General features: G+C 36.0%; 2 protein-coding genes across 2 annotated transcripts; both read right to left on the bottom strand.

Moving 5' to 3' along the window:
* Positions 1 to 11,497: 11,497 nt before the first annotated feature.
* Positions 11,498 to 13,652, bottom strand: LOC106156338 (uncharacterized). Its single transcript, XM_024074394.2, has 2 exons — positions 13,324 to 13,652; positions 11,498 to 12,992 (listed from the first exon to the last, which is right to left on the bottom strand). Exons 1-2 carry the CDS (start codon positions 13,544 to 13,546, stop codon positions 11,707 to 11,709), a joined length of 1,509 nt encoding a protein of 502 aa, XP_023930162.2. The 5' UTR covers positions 13,547 to 13,652; the 3' UTR covers positions 11,498 to 11,706.
* Positions 13,653 to 16,879: 3,227 nt separating this feature from the next.
* Positions 16,880 to 21,643, bottom strand: LOC147761787 (proton channel OtopLc-like). Its single transcript, XM_087013656.1, has 2 exons — positions 20,771 to 21,643; positions 16,880 to 19,511 (listed from the first exon to the last, which is right to left on the bottom strand). Exons 1-2 carry the CDS (start codon positions 21,105 to 21,107, stop codon positions 18,028 to 18,030), a joined length of 1,821 nt encoding a protein of 606 aa, XP_086869782.1. The 5' UTR covers positions 21,108 to 21,643; the 3' UTR covers positions 16,880 to 18,027.
* Between the last annotated feature and the right edge of the window lie 793 nt (positions 21,644 to 22,436).

Genomic DNA, 22,436 nt, shown 5'->3' with positions numbered 1-22,436 from the left:
AACTTTGTTTTGCATTCCTAAGGATGGACATTTATGCTGAGAGATGGACTTGATTGACTTTGCTTGTGTTAAAGATAAATGTTGAATCTTGGCATAACAAGAATGACTTATTTGCATTACTTGCGTATTTTAAATGTAAAGTACCATTTCAGTTGTTGAATTATAATAATTATTAGTTTAACAATTTAAAGTAATTGTTTATATTGTAATAATAGGGGGGAGTTTTGTTCGTCAAAAGGGGGGAGAGTGTGATGATGTAGTGTGTTAGATGAGATTATTTTATATTGCTACCGGTAGATGTCTCTGTAAGTAAAGTGTTGTCCGGTGTGCAAGTTTGAATCTCTCCCGTGATTGGTAACCTAAAGGTAAAACTGTTCACTATATAGTTGATTCTGATTGGTAAACGTGTACTATCTGAACTTGTATATAAGGTGTAACGTGAAATAAATCGGTCTCTTTGGCCTCTTTGGCCTCTTTGCTCTTAGCAGCTGTCTTTTGCTCTTCTCTTGAGGCTTTTTGGCTTTGTGTTTAACTCTGAGATACCAGTAAGTACATTGTTATTTGTACCTTCATAAGGCACTCGGCCGCGAAGGCGTAACACAATGCAATGGTAGTGCTAACATTACACAGGTAATTTTGTTTTATTTCAGCCACAAAGATGTGCATTCCTTGACCTGGAAGTTGGTAAATAGTTTGTATGTTGCCAAATGTCCAAATATATTAGCAGTGATTGATCTTTTGTTGTCCCTGCCAGCTGGATCTTCTGAGTGTGAGAGGGGGTTTTCAGTCATGAAGAACATGAAGACAGACTACAGAAATAGACTAAGATCAACAACTATGACTCTGCTCATCACCATACAAATGCACTCTGCAGATATCTCCTCATTTGATCCAACAGAAGCAATTCACCATTGGTATGAGAACAAACACAGGAGACCATATTTCATGAACCCCAGGGTAAAAAAATCATCTACAAGGTCAAAGACAGTAGCTGCTGTTGTTATTGAAGAAGAAGCAAATGCGGTTGCAACTTCAGAAGTCATACCACCTGAAACAAATGGTGCTCCAGTGGCTGACTTAGATTCTGACTACGAGTCAGATTTCAGTGATCTTGACATAGAGAATGGACATGACTCTTTGTCAGAATAATTAAGTTGATTTGGTCAATATTTTACAAAATTGCAAGCAATTCCTTAAATGGGCTGAGCATGTGTGAATGTGGAAAGGAATTCTTCCATCACTTCCTGTAAGTTGGTCTGTGACAGTTTTAACAGTTTTAATGACCTTGTAGATGATTAAAATGATTATGAAGATTTGGAAAAAAGGAAACCCAACAGTTGGAATGTGGATACTGGTAGAAGTTTTTTTTTAATTGTTTGTTTGTTTTAAGATGGTAACAAGAATTCTTTCTTTATTGCCAGCAAAGTGTTCAATTTATTTGACTAGAATATCTGCATTCGGCCATACTTGTTGCTGTGCAGAAAATTAAAACTTAATATCAAATGATATCATAAATAAAAGTTATGCATGAATTATTAGTAAGAGTTATTTCCTCCATCGAGTGTTTTTTTAAAATCATTTTCAAATTGCAATCCGAAGATTGCATTCTACATGTACAGATAGACCCCCTCAGCATACCTCTCTTAACTCTTAGGGTTATCATAACTGGGGCAGGTAACTACCTGGCTGGGCAGGTAACTACCTGGCTGGGCTGGTAACTTTTCAGAGTTACCTGCCCGGTGGTCTGGCTATTAATTTCCTTGAATTTCATACACTGCCATAAGACACCAGAATCCAAAAGAAATTTTAGGTTCTGATGATTAATTATGATTTTATTGACACTTTTATCTGGAAAACTTATAAAAGAGTGTCACGGAAGGACATTTTTATTTTTGATATATTTTTCATAATAGAGATCATTTTAAACAATAAAGACTAAATACATTCAGGGTTCTGCCGAGGCCGCGATTCTGCGAGATTCTCGCCAAAAAAATAAAATTCTCGCACAAAAATTACTAAGATGCGAAAATTCTCGCATACAAACCGAGTGAGGGTGCTATCATTGTTCTTGAGATGATAAAAGACACATTGAGAGTGGCGTCTAAAATTGTTTATCTAAATAATCATCACCGGTATAAATTTCTTCGCATCGTCCGCTGCATTGACTTGTTAACACAATGTAGCTAACGTCGTCATATTGCGACGATGTTTCCGATGTACCCTCGTAAGAGATCGTTTCAAGCAGCGTCGTCATTTGTTGTCGTAATATCAATAGTACCTCTTCATGACTACAGTCCAATCGGCAATCCTCGTGTGACTCCGCTGCACTGAAGTAAGTTGAGCGATTGAGCGGTTCTCTCATTTCGCGGGACAGTCAACCAATGATAGACGGCGTGACAGTGATATTCAGCCTGATCATAGAAGTGGCCTGATGAAGCGTGGTTAAAATGGCGGCTTCCTCGCAGAAAGCGGAAGTTAAAAAACAGAGATCGATTTTAAGCTTCGTGCCAAAGTCTACGGCAAGCGGTGAAAAATCAGGTCAGACTCCTGTTAATCCCCCCTCAGATGAATCCGTCTCTCCGCCTGACAAGTCTGAGAAAAGGAAGAAACAAATTTCTGAAGTTGCGACTCCAGATGAAACTGACAGTTCGTCGACGATAAAGGTATGTTCATTCCGTGGCATTTTTATTTTACGTTTTGGAAGGACACTTGACACTTCGTTTGAAAATGTGAAAGAAAGTAAAAAAAAAAAGGTAATAGGCCCATTTTTGATACGATTATTCCTCTATATGTGAGTATGAAAATTTAAAAAAAAAAAAAAAAAAAAACGTTAAAAAATGACGGGTCCCGTTTCTGATATGTTTATTCCTCCTACGTGAGTATGATAATATGAAAAAGAAGTTTAGGCCCGTTTTTGATGTTTATTCCTCCTATGTGAGTATGATAATATGAAAAAGAAGTTAAAAAAGTAAGGAGGCCCGTTTTTGATATGTTTATTCCTATCACTCTATAGTGTATATATATGTGTGTGTGTGAGAATAAAAATTTGAAAAAAGGAAATGTTTAACTTTAATGAAGAAGTAAGGAGGCCTGTTTCTGATATGTTTATTCCTCTGTGTATGTGTGTGAGGATACTAATTAGTAATTTTAAAAAAAAAGTTAGGGCCTCCTAATCAAGGATATTTTCATAGAATGCACTCAACCAAAAGTGTGACCTATATTTTTTTACTTTAGCCTTTATTTTAAAAAGTAGTCAATATTGTGAAAACGATAAATCAAAGATAAAAATGTCCTTCCCAAACACTATTATGCAATTTTTCCTGATAAAAGTGTTAATTAAGTCATGATTAATCATCAAAACCTAAAAATTCTTTTGGATTGTGGTGTCTGGTTCCAGACATTACAAGTTTGTAAGTAGGAAAAATTTTAACTTTTCTTTAATTTTAGGTCTGCAGACCAAATACCAACGAAGGGCCTGCAAGAAAGAAACCGAAAGTAGTGCCACAGAAATTGCAACACGATTGGTTAAGAGATTATTCTTGGCTCCGCTATGATAATGAGGCAGATGCTTTATAAAAAAATCATTTGCAACTGTATATACATACAGCCTATGTAAAGTTACTTTCAAAGTTGAATCAGTTCAGTTTGTGAACTTTAAGAGCTTGTCCACGAGAGAACCAGCCCAGGGTGGCAAGGTGGGGGTCAGCGGATTTCAACCAAATTTGTTGTATGGAGGCATATTAGGAAGTTATTCATGAGTTAGGAAGGAATCCCAAAAATATCCTTTCTTCAGAGAATTATTAGCCTATTATAAGTCATGGCTTATGTAGCCTCTTTGAGACTCCATTTTTACCTTGGAAAAATAATGATATATTTTGTGTAAATTAAACAAAAATGGAGAAAACCATAAAAATATAAGACCTTACAAACATTGAAAACAATCATTTGGCTTGCCACAGATATATGTAGAATTCAGATAAGACCCTGCTTGGGCGAGCCACACCCATTTTTAACACCCCTCCCCCCCAAAGTCCAATTTTGATACTACCATCTTTAATTGCATATATCTCCATCTTCACAGGGTTTACAGCTATAAAACTGCATGAATATTTTAGGCAGATATGGATCACTCCAAATCAAGTTTCAAAAGTTACTGCTGTATAAAAACAGGTACTGAAAAATACCCCCAAAGTTGGCCATTTTTATGGCAAAAAATCATGGTGGATTCATTCAAGTCTATGTAGACAATGGGTTTGATTAATTTATTAAACCATTTTGCTCTACAATGATGTTACTAAATCAATAGGGCTGGTGAGCACGGAAAGTGGATGTGTACAAATGAATATCAGGTCAGTGGGTCATAGATCAAGGTCACTGGGCTTCATATTTGTAAATTGCCATATATGGACTTTTTAATTTGTATGGACAAAAAGTTTAGAGGAAATAAACCTTAGATTCTGTTACTTTGGATAGGCACTGGCAATTAACTTGAGAGTTTATATGATAATTTTAATATATATATTTTTTAATATCATCAATTTGGTGAATACAAATTAAAATCTTAGTTTAGTAGCGATTTCTTTTTGGTGCAATATTTATCATATAGAGATCAGGATATGCCATAGTATTTATGGGAGCAAAGCCAGAACAAATCTTTTTTAATTATCAAAAGGTTTTTTTAATCATCCACACCACTTTTTGGTGACTATTTATGAGCATACAGTAACTAAAAAATTATTCAATTCAGTTTATTGTTGTCTCAGATGAATAATTACAAATAATAAAAAAATCACAAAATTATAATACAGCAATACATGCAAAGCAGTGCAACATTAGTTGTGATCATTACAAACTATATCATAATGTAGCAAAACAAGATAATTTTCTATTCAAAAAGCAAAACTAACACAACTGCAAAATATATCCTGGTGTTATGAAACATCTTTGCAGTTTTATATCAAACATTACAGCTCATAACATCAAAGTTTTTAATACATTTTTCTTCCTGAAACATTTCAATCTCATCTTCATGCTCACAAATGCCAGGTTCTGCTGGCCTGTTTCTTGTGCCCTTCTAAACTCATTCAGTAAAACTCCTTTACTTTATTTGAATATAGTTTCAAAGGTTTAGATGACTTTAAAGCTCATCCATTGTGTAACTCAGTGAGATATTCAAGAGGGTGGAGTTCTCTCACAGCTGATGTGCTTTAAGTTTTTCTTTAGTCAGATTGTTGGCCCACTAGACTTTAATTTGATCAAAAGCTGTTTTTTGGCACATTTCATAACTGTGGTCTAAAAAAAGGACCTTACAATTACTCTTCAGTCTTGGTAGCAAAAGATTTCAGAGAAGACTGCTCTGGACAAGAAAAATTTCCTTGTTTGTGACCTTGCTTGGTATGGTTCCAGTTGCACATTTGCCTCAGAAAAATCCAAATTAACTTTAACATCAGTATCACTCATGTTAAAACTGCTCAAGGAAGGGAGACACCTTTTCTCATGTTTTAGGAATCAAGTCTGTCTGTCTAGCTGGATGTAGAAAATGGCTCCAACTGCAGAAACTAGGGCCTCATGCATCTCCTCGGCATTTGTTATATTGTGGCTTTCATTTACACATATGCCTTTCTACAACAGCCCTCATTTCCACACTAGTTTCAGTTTCTGCAAGGCTTTGGACTCTTGCTGACCATAAGATCACTGTGTGTCAAATAACACTTCTCAAATATGCCTGAAATATAAATATAGCTTACTATAGACACATAAAAACACTTATCTGAAAGTTAATTGATACATTGATGAAAAATAAATTATTATCCCATTTGTCCATGTTTTATAAGTAAGGCATGGTTTCGAATATTAATTATGAGGAGCCTAGCAATTTTGCCAAGACCAGCCATAGCTTCAATCTAATTCCAATTGTTACCCTTAAATTTATTTTACCCAAATACATTTAACCTACATAAATACCCACACAAAGATAGCTTAAAAGAAAATTATCACAGATCCTTAGGCTGCAATTTCATTATTTGAAAGGGGGCATTTTTCTTTTTTTAAAAATGGACCGTTTACCATTAAAAAAATTACACCTAGATCATTTTTCTGAGTGAACTTTTTTTTCTGGCTTTTAGTCTGTATTAAAATACAAAAAAAACGGTTTCTTACCTGAACCAAGTGGCACCAGTAGATTCAAATGGCTTTTTGTCTACACTGACATCTGCAAGTTAATCCCGTGACATATTTCGTTATAGGCTCGTTTTTCCCTGTGTGGATGGTTTCCAGCACAAACCAAGCCCATATCCCAATGCTGGTCACATGGTGTAACCCATTCATTCTCCCAAAGATACTTGGAAATGTCCAATTGCGATCATCGGAGACAAAAGAATCCACACCTGACAAGAATCAGTTTGCTTTCGTAACTCACGCTGTTTTGCTCCACGTAAACGCGACGAAGATGACTGTTAATATCTTTGTTGCAATTTTTCAATACACTACATGCTTTTTTATATCTGTACACAGAGTATAAACCACATGATATACGACTTCGTTGAGGAAGATTTGCAAACAAACAATCTGCGATTTCCGCCATGTTGGATAATGACGTTGTGTTGTTCTGACGTTAGTACATTAGTTTCACATGGTTTTAAAATGTGTTAGATGCTTGTTTTAACCAGAAAAAAATATAAATAGGTAAAATGAAAATAAAAAGTTCAACTAACAGTGTTTTAAACCATTTGTTGACTTGAAAGAGATAGCTGAAGTTGAGTGCACCGATATACATGTCAGGATAGATTGACGAAAAATGAAGAAATTAGGTCATGTTCTATCTGTTACAACGGACAAGTTGTAGAACAGCAGTAAGTTTTGATTTCATGTATAAATAGATTAATGAGTTATCTGTTAGTCCTGAACACGCTTTACCCCAAAGACCTGTGAAGATGAAGATATTGTCAAAAATAGAAGGGGGGGGTGTTAAAAGCATGTGGTTTGTAGGCCGGAGAAAAACGCTTGGTTTGTTACCATGGAAACAAATAGAGTGAAAAAAGTGTATATCATTTTAATCCCCTATCTTAAGGTTATAATATATCACCAAACTAAATCATTCAGTGACACCTGTATAAACTTTAAGGCCAATCAATATAACCCTGTTTTTCAGAAGAATTTTTGGTTAATACTACCCCCAAATTATCACTGGCCATATCTCTATAAGTAGGGATTTTTTTCAGGAATTATTGCAGCCTCAGATATTGTTCATATAAAGGTTCAAACACAAAAAATATGATGTAAATCCGTTCACCCCCACCTTGCCGCATTTTCTACATTTGGTCTGGTTTTCTCGTGGACACACACTTAATAAAATACCAGTACAGACTAGCAGTTTATGTTTTTACGTAAAATATAATTTTTCCTGATCTCCCACTATTTCTCAAAATCTCCCCAACTTTTAAGCTCAGAGGGGAGAATTCTCCCCCCTTTTTTGAGACCTTGGCAGAACCCTGTACATTAAATATAACTTATTTCTTACATTTAGTCAAGTGCATTAGATTAAAAAATATTTGATTATAAAATAATGGATTAATTAATATCAATTTGTCCTTCCAAGATGATTTTGGTACCTATTTTTTAAGTTTTCTCAGTAACTACAAAAGCTAAAAACTTATAACTTCATATTCTCCTAAACCATGATAGGGGCCAACAAAATATGAAAACATTTTTGCTTAGAACCACTTCAATAAGAAATTAAATCCAAATATATAAGCATTAAACATGACACCTAGCACAGTGGAAGCACGAATGAGGCATTTTGATTGGACCATAACAGGTCATGTGACCAATGAGCCCTAAACCCTTATGTCTTTCAAGATAATCTTGAACTTAAATTCACAATTATTATTATATATATAAGCATTTTTAAACTGAGAAACATTTCATTTGAATGAATAATTTTGAAGTTATTATAATTTAGACAATTGTTTATATTTATAATTAATAGATTTGGTAAGATTTTCTCTAAAAATGTCTCAATATTATTTAAAGATGATCAGAGCAGATGAGAACTTATATTATAGTCAAAATTAGTAACATGTTTGAAGATGAAATACATTACCATAGAAGGACATGTTTACCTTTGATAATATTCATTTAACTTATGCTGGTATGTATTCATTAAATATTTTTATTAGCCTTTTTTTACATTTTATTTAGCAATGGACAAAACGTCCTTCCAAGATGTGTCCTTCCATGACGCCTACTTGATTTTTTTATATGCAAAATTTTCAAATTTATTATTTTTTTTCCAAAAACATTTTTTATACACTGAGAAAGTGAAATATTCATATTTTGATTTGACTTTAAAAATTTATACACAGACAGAGCAGAATTTTAGTGTTGAAGTTGAAAGTTAAAATTCCATGTCCATTTCACGTCCTTCCGAGATGCTAACTATTTATTATAATTTTTTCATAACTATAATTTTTTTAAACCTAATTTTTTGCCTAATTATAACTTACATATAGAAGAATAAACATACAAAAAATGGACCTTGTCACTTTTTTACTTTTGAAAATATTTTCATTTGAAGTGTCAAATGTCCTTCCGTAACAGCAAAAAAATACCACGGAATGGCCCTGAAAAGTTATTGCAGGTTAGAAAGATGTGCTGTTTGTATTTAGCTTAGATAAAATTCATAATAGCCCTCATTTCCCTGATGAAGTGACAGTTTGACTAGACAACAAACAAAATATCTATCAGATAATAATAGTGAGATTTCCCTAAGGCTAGGCTATTGACAAATGGACATGCAGTATACATGCAGATATTTATTTATTACTTAATACAAATAAATCATTTTAAATAATTTTTTGTACATATGTATGTACCTTATACCAAAATGCTGGAAAGACAAATCCAATGACTGTTGGCTGCAAGAACTACCGAAAGTCCACATTAGTATTAATAAGGCATGGCCAAAGCAGTGATCACCACCAGGCTCAGGCAGCAGTGGGCCCTCGCGCTGCGATGGGTTGCCACATGAAGAAAGTAGAGGCAGAACAAGATGATGGCTTATTATGTCAGATTAGGACAGTTTACTGTTTGGCCAAGGTAGAGATACCAACCAATCAATATGATGATCTGATTAGTCTCCAGGTACACAAAAAAAAATTCAATAAAATGTGAACTAAAGTGTATATTAGTCATTAGAAATGTCACCAGTCTATTTTTCAATAAACTGCAATGTCATTTGGCCTCTATATAACTTGATAAATTAATTGTTACTGAGTTCTTTATTTAAAAATACAGGTATTAAAAAAAATGAGGACTTAAAATTATTCTAGTCACTAAGAGTTTTGAATAATATTATTCAATTTGTTTGCTTGTCAGACACTGATTGCTGAAGAATGATGAATAATAGCTGTTAGATTATAAGAGAATTTTACTTCCTTTCAGATTGCCAATTGATGCCATGCATTATCAAAGACAAAGGTGTACCGCCACTCAACCAGTCTTGGGGACATGGAAAAAGCCCTGTCTTCAGTTATCCAGGAAGAGACCAGGACAATCTTAGATCAAAGCAGCTTTTTCAGTATAACCATTGATGAGACACAAAATGTAACAGTTCACAAAAATTTTATATTTTATATCAGAGCTGTTAAAGCTGGGCGTCCGTGGACTAAGTTTGAGACCAACATAACTGTAAAAGATGGCAAGCTTTACATATTACAATTACCTAATCAATTCGCTCATGTATACTTCAATGTTCTTATAAAAAATCATGTATCGTTTTGGTGGGAAAATCTGGTACTTTTGTAGTATAACCCCCCCCCCCCCCCCCCCCCCCCGTAACTTTCTGTAACTTTCACTTTTCAAACAGTTTTTTACATTTTCTTGTTCACTATGTCAAAGCTGTTGAAATAAAATGCTTTTTTAATTACCTGCGGTCTTTTTATTAGTTTTAATCACGTTTAATACAGCCCATTCAAATACAATGCGACTGCGAGAATCTACTGTACAATACACCCGTAGTCAATAACTTGTCGCGTTTTCGTTGGCTAACCCTAAGGTAATTTTACCTGAAAACATTAATTATTTGTCGTATTACTGTTATTTGACTTAGGCCTGACAGATTATGTTTCGGTCTGACAGAATTTTCAGGCCTGTCAGACCGAATGCCTGACAGATTTTTTTTTTTCGTAAAGTCTGGGGGGGGGGGGGGGGGGGGGGGGCGTCTCGCTAGTCCGAAGGTTCATTGGTCCGAAGGTTCATTGGTCCGAAAATTGGTAACATTTTCATCGATTTTTTAATCAAGGGTTCATTGGTCCGAAGGTTCTATAGTGAATATTCGGACCAATGAACCTTCGGACTATTGAACCTTCGGACTATAGAGCGATCTCTCTAGGCGGCCTCGTTTTGGGCTCGCGCCATATTGGTAGACCGGAAAATGGCGTCGAGCACGATTAACATGAGGAGAGTTAGGGTGAAAGATACGAAGACAAACGCCGTTTCAAATCAGGAAAACAACTTTCACAGTTATAAGTTAAGTCTACCTGCACCAGAAAGGAAGAGGTATGAGGACAAGTTGGGCATTATAGACGGTAAAGACCCATATGAAACTACCACATGGTCAACAGACGCTCAAGAATTTGAACTGAATTTTGTTTGCTTTTTTTTACTAGTCCAAGTATTACTCAGATTGTATAATTGTGGTTTTGCACAGATTAGATAGCTTTATACTTGGTGGTACTTGTGCATAGATGTGTCTTGACTCAAGAATGGGAACTTTCATTACATGTGAAATCATATTCTGTACCATGGAAATGTGATTATACTTACCAGTGTGATTTTTTTTTCTGTGCTTAGTGTCATTTTGCTTAAATGTGAGGAATTGGTCAAAATGTGAACTTGTATGTGCAATTGCATTTAGTACTTACACTTTTTTTTTTTTTTTTTGTATTTCCAGTTCATGGATGTGATATTGTGCATAAATGTGTTAATGCTCAGGAATTTAAACTGAATTTTTTTATGTGTATATTTTTTATTAGTCATAGTAGTACCTAGAATGATGTTGTGATTTTGTACAAACTTTATATCGGAATTTTGCATTTTCCTGTCCTTTTACATTTGTAAGAAAGGTATTTGCTTTAGTTCGTTAAGTTGTAATTTTGGTGCTGGGACTGCTACATTTTTTTTATTACTGCTTGCCATAGTGTCAGACTCGAGCCCTTCCTGTAGATTTTATGATTGATTTGCCATGTTACTTGTCTTATATACAGCTGAACTGTTTAATTTTAAGTTTTATGAAGTTATATGTAAAATTTAATGAGAAATGGGTATATACCAACATCTCCACTGATGCTCAAGGGAATAATAAAATTTAATTTGCCATTTCTGTAATAAGTGCAGTATGTACAATCCCATTATGTATTTATGTTCTGCAATACCCAGGTGTCTGCAAAAAGAAATATTAAAATGATGATGGTAATAAATGAATGAATGAATAGAAATATGTTGTTCACAAATTTTATTTGATCTCATGACACATACCCAAGTTTAAACATTTGAGTAGCGGATGCAAATACATCCAATGATTTTCACATAATTCTAAAGTGCTGCAAAATGACTTTCGATTGTATATCAATTTGAGATTACAAAAATGAATAACACTATATATGCTTTCTTAAAATTAACAATATTTTAAGTTCCTTACAATTTCTTTTAATCAAATGGTACAACAGAATCACATAGATTTGTTAGTGCACAGCAGACTACAACTATTTTGTCAATTGTAAGAACAGCATCATTCTTTGTTGCTGAAAAATAATCAATAGGTAACCTTGATTGTAATATAGTATACTTCTGACGAACAACTCCTATGACACGTTCAACATGAATTCTACTATTTGCTATTCTCCTTGTTTGCTCAACATCGTGTGCTCCTAACTGTGGTTTGCCCTTGGTAAAGGCGGGAATGTACAATTTTGCACACATGCTACCCACACTATCCTGTATATCAAACCCCCGATCTGCTAAGACTACATCACCAGGCAAAAGTTTATTGAGTAAACCACAAGTTTCTGTTATGTGCTTATCACTAGCCCTGCCTCCATAGCCATCTGATATAAAGCTGACAACACCCTGCGGAGTGATACCTATCAAAAACTTTGCTGTATTGCTGTGTTTATAAGCAGACCAGGTCTCATTTCTGGCTTTAAGATTGGATGGACATTCCATTGGAATTTCAAAGCAATCTACAATAACAGCAACTTTAGTGTCAAAATGTTCACGAAAACTCATGGGCATTGTTTTTTGAAGTTGCTCTCTTTCTGGCCAATAAATGAGAGGCAGTGAACAAGCATACAAAACACTCAAGACATTCTGAAATATTCTAGAACCTGTTGAATCAGATATGCCAAATCTTACAGCCAAGTCTTTGTTGCCCAGATTTAATCTCAACTTCATGAGCACCAAGATCAACTGCTGAAATTTGTTTAGTATACTTTTGCGTTGAATAATAATATCTGGTTCAACGTAATCAAATAAACACTTGAGAATATGGTAATTTTGCAGCCCAGTGTAATATCTAACCAACACATCATCATTTTCAAAAAAAGCCATGTCGAATGTACGTTTCTCATTAATTTGTTTCAGTTCTTCGTTTTCTTTTCGCAGTCTATATATTTCAGCATCTTTGGCATCATATAACTTCATGTCATCATCTGTTTGACAAGCTGTTCCCGTCTCAGCTGGCAAGGGGTCTTCATGAAGGTCTTCTTGCGGGTCTTCTTGTGGGTCTTCTGGTGTGTCAAGCTCAGGGGCACTTTGCAATGACAGTAATGTTTCGGCTGCATCTTGCCTCTTCCGCTTCACAGATCTCTGGACTGACCGAGTGTATCTGTCAGAGGCAGACCCAGATAGCATGCTGTCACTTGGAGAAGTTCTACCCATGTTAACGGTTGGAGCCCAGTCAGGATTCAGATGGTCATACAATGCAGCTGGTTTATCTAGAAGACAAAAATATCTATGTGAAAAAAGATAATACATATGTCATATACTGAACCCATGAAAGAATATTTGTGTACTGAAAACGTGAAATGATTTTTGTTTTCTGATTTTTTTACTGGTAATTACAAGCAATAATCAATTTTCACCATGATTATTTCCAATTAAGGCTATTAATCAATGCAAAATTGATCTGCATGCGGAAATAAAAAGCAAAAATGGCGTACTATGCACTTGTCAATTATACTTGAAACAGCAAGTACATATCACACAAAATACTTAAAAGAAACGATCAAATATAAACATAACTACATTGCTTCACATATAACTTACCCATAAAGTGATCCGAACAAACACGAACGTGTTTGTAGCTTGATTCCTTGATATCTGCTCTCCCAATATTCGCAAGCCATTTTACACGTCTCGCAAGTGAGAGTTCTTTTGTCCTGTCCCCTTGATTGGCAATGACTTTTGGCAGCCTATAGTATGACCTGTTGTTTTCCTTGTTAGCACCATGTTTGTTTGAACAGCCATATACGGCACACATCGTCGGCATTTTAAAGCAAATAGTGAAAATCGACCGGTGCTACCGCTATGTTGCTTCCGACTACCAATATGGCGACGCTAGGACACGCGGGAAAAATGATGACGTCATAATTAGTTCGCTCTATTGCTACGGCCCCAAGTCTGGGTCCCAACGCTGAGCCTGAAACGCTGTATACTTGTATTTATGATAGAAACTTACCTGATACTTTGTTTTTCAGTCTTGATTCAGTTACTTGCTGTCCTATCATCTTTTTCATTGATGATCGGTCAAATAAATACAGGTCGACGGATTGTGTGCTTTTAACACGGACGCCATTTTACTTGACACACTACGAGTGGGTCGTGTCATTGATGACGTCATCCACCGCTTAGGTATCTTATTTTTATTTATTTCTCCACTGTTATTTCACTTTGCACAGGGATTAAAACCATTCTGTAGCACGGAGTTTTTCATATCTCAATAACTTATCAGGTATTTATGAGTTTTAGAAAATTTCTTGATTTCACAACAAAATGCAAGGTGCCATAAATGAGCACCGCCTGACACTGCACCTGTGCAGATATTTCATTTCATTTTCGTTCCCGCGCTGCACGCCATCGTCTGCTCCCTACTGCAATCTGCTGCAATCTACACAGACTGTACAGCATTTGTGTTGGATAAACTGAATGATCATCTTTATTTGCAAAATGATTATTTTTATTATTAGTGGAAAAAATAGACTAATAAATGGTTGCACAAAGTTAGCGCGTAATGTGGCCTCAAGACTTTTAGAACTGCACTAGGGGATATTTTATTTTAACTCAATACAGACTAAGACTGCATTCCCACAGTTTAGATCGATCCATCTGGATCGACCTAACTCCCTGGGGGTTCACGCTAAGTCGCTGTTATCCGAGCGCGCACGGAAGTTAATTAGCCTAGGCCTACTGTACTCCCTTACAGCTTTTAGTGGGCGGGACAGACGTTCCTAGATAGATTGTTTTTACTATGTTTTATGCTGAGATCTACCCCGGTAGTTTGGCTTCACCTATAATGTTAGATGGGATCAAAGGCGGTCCACACCGTGACAGTTTTTGTTTAAGGAATCCCCTTAGAAGAGGGAATCATTAAAAAACGTTAAAATGTGTAAAAGCTGGTGCGCTTTCCATTCAATTGCGACGATGCAAATTTTGAGAAAAACATAGGCCTATTTGGCAAGTAGGGGAGACCGGGGCTAGTTGGACCCCGGGGTAAATTGGCCCCCCGTCAATTTATGAAAAAGTAACTACGAGGTAAAAAAAATTGGCCACATACTCTTGCAAAGTGACCGTAGCCTACAATGCTAAGGAAGTGTCGGACGTTAAAAAGTTTTACTTAAAGGGATAATAACTCTTTGTATGAGATCTATATTTCACAATAAAAACATTGTGAATAACTCATAGAAATGTAATATATTCTGTTTTACGACAAAAACAGCAGTTATAGCTATTATTCTGATATCTGAGCTTGTCTTCAGACCACGTGACCTCCATTGATGGCTATACTCTGTTATAATCTCTTAAGAGATTTTAACAAAAAACCAAACTTTTTAGAAAAAAACCAGGGACTAACTTTGAATGTAAAAATGGATTCATTAACCATTAGTAAGTATGGGAAACTTATTGTTTACTCCAGGAAAATTCATTTTTTGGCCAAAACAAAGAGTTATTATCCCTTTAAGCGGTGAGTCGAAATAAACGATTTTTGCACCTAAAAGTAATTTTGTTTAAGAGATTTAAAAATCTATTTTCAAAGGCTTTTGATCGAATATAAGATATGTATAGGGCATCAAACTGAAGCTCATTGTTTCAAGTTTCACAGAGATGTATCATCGTTGCTCATTCTAGCACCATAAATGGCTACCATCCTTTGAAATAAATAATGTGCACCCGGGGCTAGTTGGCCCCCTTGACTCGGGGCAAGTTGGACCCTCATATTACCCACAAACCTTTGCGCGCAACGCTGTTTGAAATAAACAAGTTGGTGAAATTGACAAAGCTTGCCGGTGTCTATTACCGTCTGATTGATTTTTTAAATGTTCTCTCTGGTGTCTTTTTGAAAATTTATATTAGAAATATTCTAATGATTGTAAGTATTAAAAAGCAAATCCATTGGACTTTCCGTAGAAAAACATTTATTTTGCCTTAATTCATTGTAAATAAGGGGATTCCCTTTGTATTTATAGTGTTATATGTGGCCCCAGGGGGATTTTCCACCCCTCCCTATCTAGAGACCATTGTTGAAACAAACTCAATGGTTTAAAACTGAATTTGTTACTTTCTTTTAAAAAGAAAATTTATTATTCGTTTTCATACATTAAAAACCTTCTTTATACCATTATTTATTTATTCTTAATTAAAACAAAACACATTTTATTGATAGATATTTTGGTTCTTGCAAAACATACCCCCCAACAACGTGACGTACGGAAACCTCAATAAATCTGCCTCATTTGAACTGTTTATTCATCAAAGACTCTCAAAAATCAATTAAATAAATTAAAAATTTATAAAAATGTTTTTCAAGGCGTTTACATGGGATTTATACTTCATTTTCGAATAGGGGGGCCAACTTGCCCCGACCCTGGGGCCAACTTGCCCCATGGCGGGGCAAGTTGGCCCCCTTGACGTCAACTGCGTTTTTTGTCAAATTGTGAGCTACCTGGCGTTATATTTGAAAAATAATGACGTTGCATACGTAGCTTAGTTCATGGGGCTTACTTTAATGAAACCGGTTTTGTTACTCTAACCCACTCCTAGTTGGCTCTACAAGGCCAAATGTGTCTAACTGGGCCAACTAGCCCCGGTCTCCCCTAATGCCACCAAGAAGATATAATTTTTGTCTGCTGAACGCGTTTTACAGGTGGTATGACAGCAGTGGAGCCAGGATTATTTGAAGGGCGATCCCGTTTTTTTTTAGGAAAGACAGACCACAGGCACAAAGCCGCCCCGCCCCCATTGGCATGGGGTTTAGGGCCCGCTCAAGGATCCCGAAAATTTAAGTGTTTTGGAGGGCAAACGGTGCCATTTGGAACAGTTTAGAACTGTGATTCAGCTAGTCAAATTTCTAAATTCAAAATGGGAAAATTATTTCTGCAAATTACTTTCTACGAGAATTCAGTTTTGCTGTGTTTCCTCTAAAACAATTTAATTTGTCCTGTCACCAGATTCTCTTGCTAATAATGGATAAAACTAAATCGAATATTTTATTACTGTATTAAAAAAAATAAAAATAAAATAATAATAATAATAATAATAATAAATGACGTGAGCCAAAAACGTAACGGAGGTTTTTCAATTAAAAAATCAGGCGACACCATGAAAGTAGAGGCAAGCTATTTATTAAGTTATTTGAAATAAACATTCATGACATTTTCTGAGATGTTAGAAACATACTCGCTTCCTGACAAGTTGCAGATTTTCTACTTAAGTACATGAACTAAATCGATTATAGAATGTGAGATGGTTATGCGAGCGACAGTAACGAAAACTTAAATTTTAGTCCGTGTATGTTGTTTGTGTGAGAACAGATAAAGGTAGTTGCTATTATTTTATTTTTTAAGTTAAAAATCGATATAAAAATTGATACAAATCAATTGTAAGAATTAAATCGATATAATTCCCTGCTTGGACAAAAAATTCTTCCGCTTGCTTACTTTGAATAAAAAAAATGTTAAGTGGATCTCTGTACCTATAGGCCTACTGAGAATGAGTGAAAACACAATTTTATTTCTCGCTTGAAGTTGAGAATGTCATGGCTATCTCCATGATTGAGAGGTTTAGAGGAATCCATTACAATAAAGTATCAATTATTTCTATTTTCATTACATTTTTTGCCACCCACTTTATATTCACGACCACTAAGGGACCATTCCTACAGATATTTGGATCGATATATCTCCCTGAGGAGTCTCACACTTTAAACACTTTTATAAAAGAAACAATCTTACGATAGATTATAAAATATTTGACCCTTATGCTAAAAGTACTCACATGTAACTCCTTCCAGTCATTTTTAATGGGACATTTAAGAAGTCAATGAAGCATGTTTTGTCGATCCATGTACAACGTCATTTTGCTTCATGCTGCCTTCCGTTTAAATTTTTTAACCGATCACATCGCATCATTATAACTTTTCACTACTGAGTATTTGGTGACTTTCATGTACAAGGTTCAACAATGAGAACAACATGTGTCGCAATAAAATCAAGAACACCTTATTTATGTTAAATGTTGACCATATTCATTTTTATATTCATAATAGGTTAACATCATGTCCAAAACATATCTTATTTATAACATGGGGTATTATATATGCCTCCCTCCAAAATGATTAAAAATGCTATTATCATAATAACAAATGTTTCAATGTGGTCCTTTACGTACATGTACCTGTATATATCCTAAGTCACCGACCTCCTGAATACCATTGATCCGGCAATTGATATGCAACCGCCTGTCAACTTGATGGTGCTACGTAACCGACTGGTATATTTTCAGAAAGAGCATCGCGCACTGAAAGCGAAAGAACGGGATCAGAGGGTATGAAAAATGTGTAATCAGGCCCCAAAGCTCTTTTCCATAAAATTCAAACATCTCTGCGTGAGTGAGGTGATACTTCAGCGCAAAGAACGTGTCCACTATCCACCATCCAAAATTTGTCATTATCAAACAAGAGACTGATTGTCTAAAAACACCCTTCGCTTTGATGTCGCTCCAATTGTACTGATAACGAAGACAGTGCAGAACCAGGAAAGCTTGGAGGAAGATCTGAATTATGTCAAAAAAGTTGCTTAGAATAGGCAAAAGTCTGGACGCACTGGCGTTGGAAACAGTAAACTCGCTGGTCAGGGCAAAGAAATTAAAAGTCCACCCGCCGACCGCGGAAACGGTGACGAGGAATTGGTCTGAGAGGCGACTGCTGTGTTCGTGGGCATAACTTTGGCGGAGCAGCACTATACCGAAGACAAGACACACGATCGTGTTGTATGCGAAAAAAGCTAATCTGCAACTTATCATAATCACAGCATATGTTTCTGCCTCTGCTGGGTTCAAAGAACTAATTTCAGGATACATGGTTAGAACGACAAAATATATGGCAACGAATACTATAACAGCGACCACCGCAAAAACGTTATGAGAGAAAATCATATAAAACGTAAAAAATGCATCTTTTGCCCTGTGCTCACATGTACCACCATTCGGGTTTTGCACATCCTGGTCATGATGGTCAACACTAGCCGCTTGCCGTTCATCATTGATGGACTGTTGCCCTGCGCTACCAATTGAACCGGAATCGTCACTAGAGCGACCAGTGCTATGCAAGTCGCCCGCGGCCGGTCCACGGGCACTAGTAGTGTTGGTCTCACTGCTGTGCCATAGATCCAACAGCATTCTCGTGGCAAGAAGGGTGAATTCAAGTGTGAATGGAAACAACATGGGACGAACGTTCGAATTCATGGCTTGGTTCATTGGCGTCGTATTGTTGAAACACTCCCTGGTTTCGTTCTGTAGCGAATAGTCCGTCAAATTAATATAGCGAAAGGGGTCGTAGGCAGAGTGGGCCATTATATTGCAGCTCGTAAGGAAAGTTTGACACCAAACGCCTAAATTGGCACTTAAAGTCACTATGATTCCTGCGGTGGCAACAAAGTCTTTCCTCATGCTAAACCCCGTTAGTAGAAATGTAAGCTGAATTGTGAAGAACAGTACCTTGGTCATCTCATACACGATAGTCCATTTCCTGAGATCTTGCTGTATTCGTGCCGCAGTAACGAAACTATGATCGCCACTAAGGTTCAGATAAACGTGCATACATACTGCTTGTTCCGCAACAGAAAGACTGGCTAAGATGAGGCTGCCTACTCCGAAGACAAATACACCAAATGTCGACAAGTATTTGCCCAGAAAGTGTGCAATTCTCTGCTGTACGGTCCTGCCGGCACAATTCTGGTCTCCTAATTAGTAGATAAAAAGATTAAAACAACAAGCAAACAAACATATCAATCAATTAATTAATTAATTAATTAATATATTGATTGTTTTTATTTTATTTCATAGCAAACAAAATACAATCGTACAATTAATTTTTAGCCTATGAATCACACACACATAAGCTTCAACACGTGAACTCTCCCTCTCTCTTGGTATAAATACAGTATGTACAACTGCAGTAGTACATATACGGATAGAAATAGAAATTGACCAATTAATGATTTTAACCTTACAGTTGAAATACGAAGATGCATATTCTTAGATGATTGCTCATCAATTAAATTGTAATTTACGATTATTGCCCATCTTTTTAGCTATGAAAGTTTTAGTGCCTTAGCAAATTTTTTTATTTGTGGTACCTTTACCCTTCCATTTTCGTAATCACTATCGTTGCTCGTTTTATTTTGTCTCTTTTCCCATTCGAGATAAAGTTAAATATGATTGTCTCCATAGTTTAAATATATGTTCTGGGGAAGGGTGGTGGTGGCAGGGCAGTTAATTTATGCAATGAGATAGGAAATACTGAAGTTTTATCCTCTGTTACATTTCCTATTATTGAAAGATTTCTCAGGGACCATGGATTTTCTCAATCTTCTCGAAAAAGTTTATTCACCATGATTCAGTTTTTTTTCAATTGGTATTTTATACCAAGTAAGTTGCATACACCTTCACCTTTATTTCTTTTTCGGTTTTGATATTTACCTCCGCCAAGGAGGTCTTAATTTCACCCCTGTTTGTTTGTTTGTTTGTTTGTTTGTCTGTCATCACCCTGAGCTTCAGAGATAACTTGTCACTAACCTCTTCACTATAGCCTATCTTCACTTGACACGATGAAGATAGGCTATTGTGAAGAGGTTAGTGACAAGTTATCTCTGAAGCTCAGGGTGTCTGTCATCAACATAACTCAAAAAGTTATGGACCGAGTTTGATGAAATTTTCAGGAACTGTCAGAAGTGGGCCAAGGAACAGATGATTAGTTTTTGGTGGTGATCCGGGTTAATAATCAATAATGATAATAATAAAATGTTGCCTTGGCGGAGGTCTGCGCTCTCGGAGAGCTTTTCTAGTTTTTTTTAGTAAAATGCCCTCGTAGCTGCAACCCATATACACGTATACGTCTTTTTCCAATTTGGTTCTCAGACCTGGGGTATCAGAGAAAGTAGCGATTGGGTACAGGGCCCTGTTCAAGGGGATCAATATAAGTGTTTTAAAATTATCTCACCTGGAACCGCCCTCTCCTCCCCGTTATCTATGATTTCAGGAAGGGCGTCTTGGTATTCATCCTCGCTGTCTTCTTGTCCAGCTAATTCCTTGCGACGAGTCTGTTCGTCTCTAAACTCTGCCGGAAAACACCCCATCTGAACGGAACAGGATTTGCACTTTCTTATCATCATGTCAATAACCAGAAGCAGTATTGAAAGTGACATTAGAGCCGTCAACATAATTTGGGAGTTTTTACTGTTATAACGTCTTTCCTTTTCACCGAGCCACTCCGCAAAATCGAAAGTGACGGAAAAGGTGGAGATAAGAAGAAAAAGCAGTACCGTTACACTGGACATAGCCTTTAGCAGATTTGCCTACAAAATTACCGACCGTCTATAGATGAGCCAACGGTATTATTTTCACAGTCCTCTGCTCGTAAGTTGAAAAGCAGTGTCACAACGTTACTGTGTAACTTGATATGTTTTACCAGTCACTAAAAACATTGTTCCCGGTACTTCAATCGACACAGATAAAGGTATGCCGGAGTAGTGTCCCATATCTTGTCTGGTATTTTTGTGTAAATATTAACGATTGGCAATCATAAGTTCCACCAATCATTTATCACACGGACTTCTATCGGCAGCTGTTTACCAGATAAGAAACATACGCTGGACTTACTCATTCCTGGAACAGAATAATACTGACAAACGTAGTCCACGTACATTATCTAACCTACTCTCTACCATGGCCGCAGTTATTATTGTGAACATTTTTTGCTGTCTTTTTATCTATAGACATATCTGTGAATATCTGTGGAAAATCAATCTGTCGCCCTGGTAGAGGGTATATCTAATCTATGTTCACGTATCTAATTTAAACAAACAGACAAAAGTTTAGCATATCGACATTTTAGGCTCGTATGTGTTTGTATCTAAAATCTGCGAGACCATGAAATGTATGCCATGCCATCAACTTTACATACAGATAGTATATAGTGCCATAATATTTAAATGAGAAAAACAGTATTATCAGCTTTAAGGGTGCTGTTTATGTACATATTAATGTTGGTGCTGAAACGCTGATAACGGAAATAAATTATAAAAATGGCGGCATTACAAGAAACGACTTTATAAAACTTCTCATTACTACATGTATTACATAAATAATAGTTTTAACTAGTTTTAACTTAAAAGCCTGCCATTTCACGAGAAACTCAACCCAATAGCGGCAAGGTGGGGGTCAAAAGATTTTAATGTAAATTTGTGTGAAGATGTGTCCTAAGAAGTTATGAGCTTCTGTGAAGTAAAATGGAAAAATACCCATTCTTGGCAAAAATATGAGGTGAACAATATTTGCAACGGTTTTGCCTCAAGATGGCCAGTTTCACTCTCCTTAAATTGTGGTGCATATACATGAGAATGATTTTAAAAGGAATAAAATATTTGATATCATGTAAATATTTGGTTAGAACAAACATCCAACATCACAACCAAGTTGTTTTTAAAGGATTTTATCACCCCCTGTAAATTGATGCTCGTTTTTCTCACCCCTCCCCCAAACCACTTTTAGATCCAACCCTCAAGATCACCTAATGCAGTGGGGAGTAGACTCATGCGACTTGCCAAGATTATCAATAAAGGATAGTTCTAATAGTATAAAAAATAAAAATCACAGCACCTTTTTTG

This window comes from Lingula anatina, chromosome 5, assembly GCF_051362555.1.
Source record: "Lingula anatina isolate TDL-2025a chromosome 5, LinAna3.0, whole genome shotgun sequence".
NCBI lineage: Eukaryota > Metazoa > Brachiopoda > Lingulata > Lingulida > Lingulidae > Lingula > Lingula anatina.
Note: the sequence above shows the minus strand (reverse complement) of the source record. Positions and strands in the feature narration are given on the sequence as shown.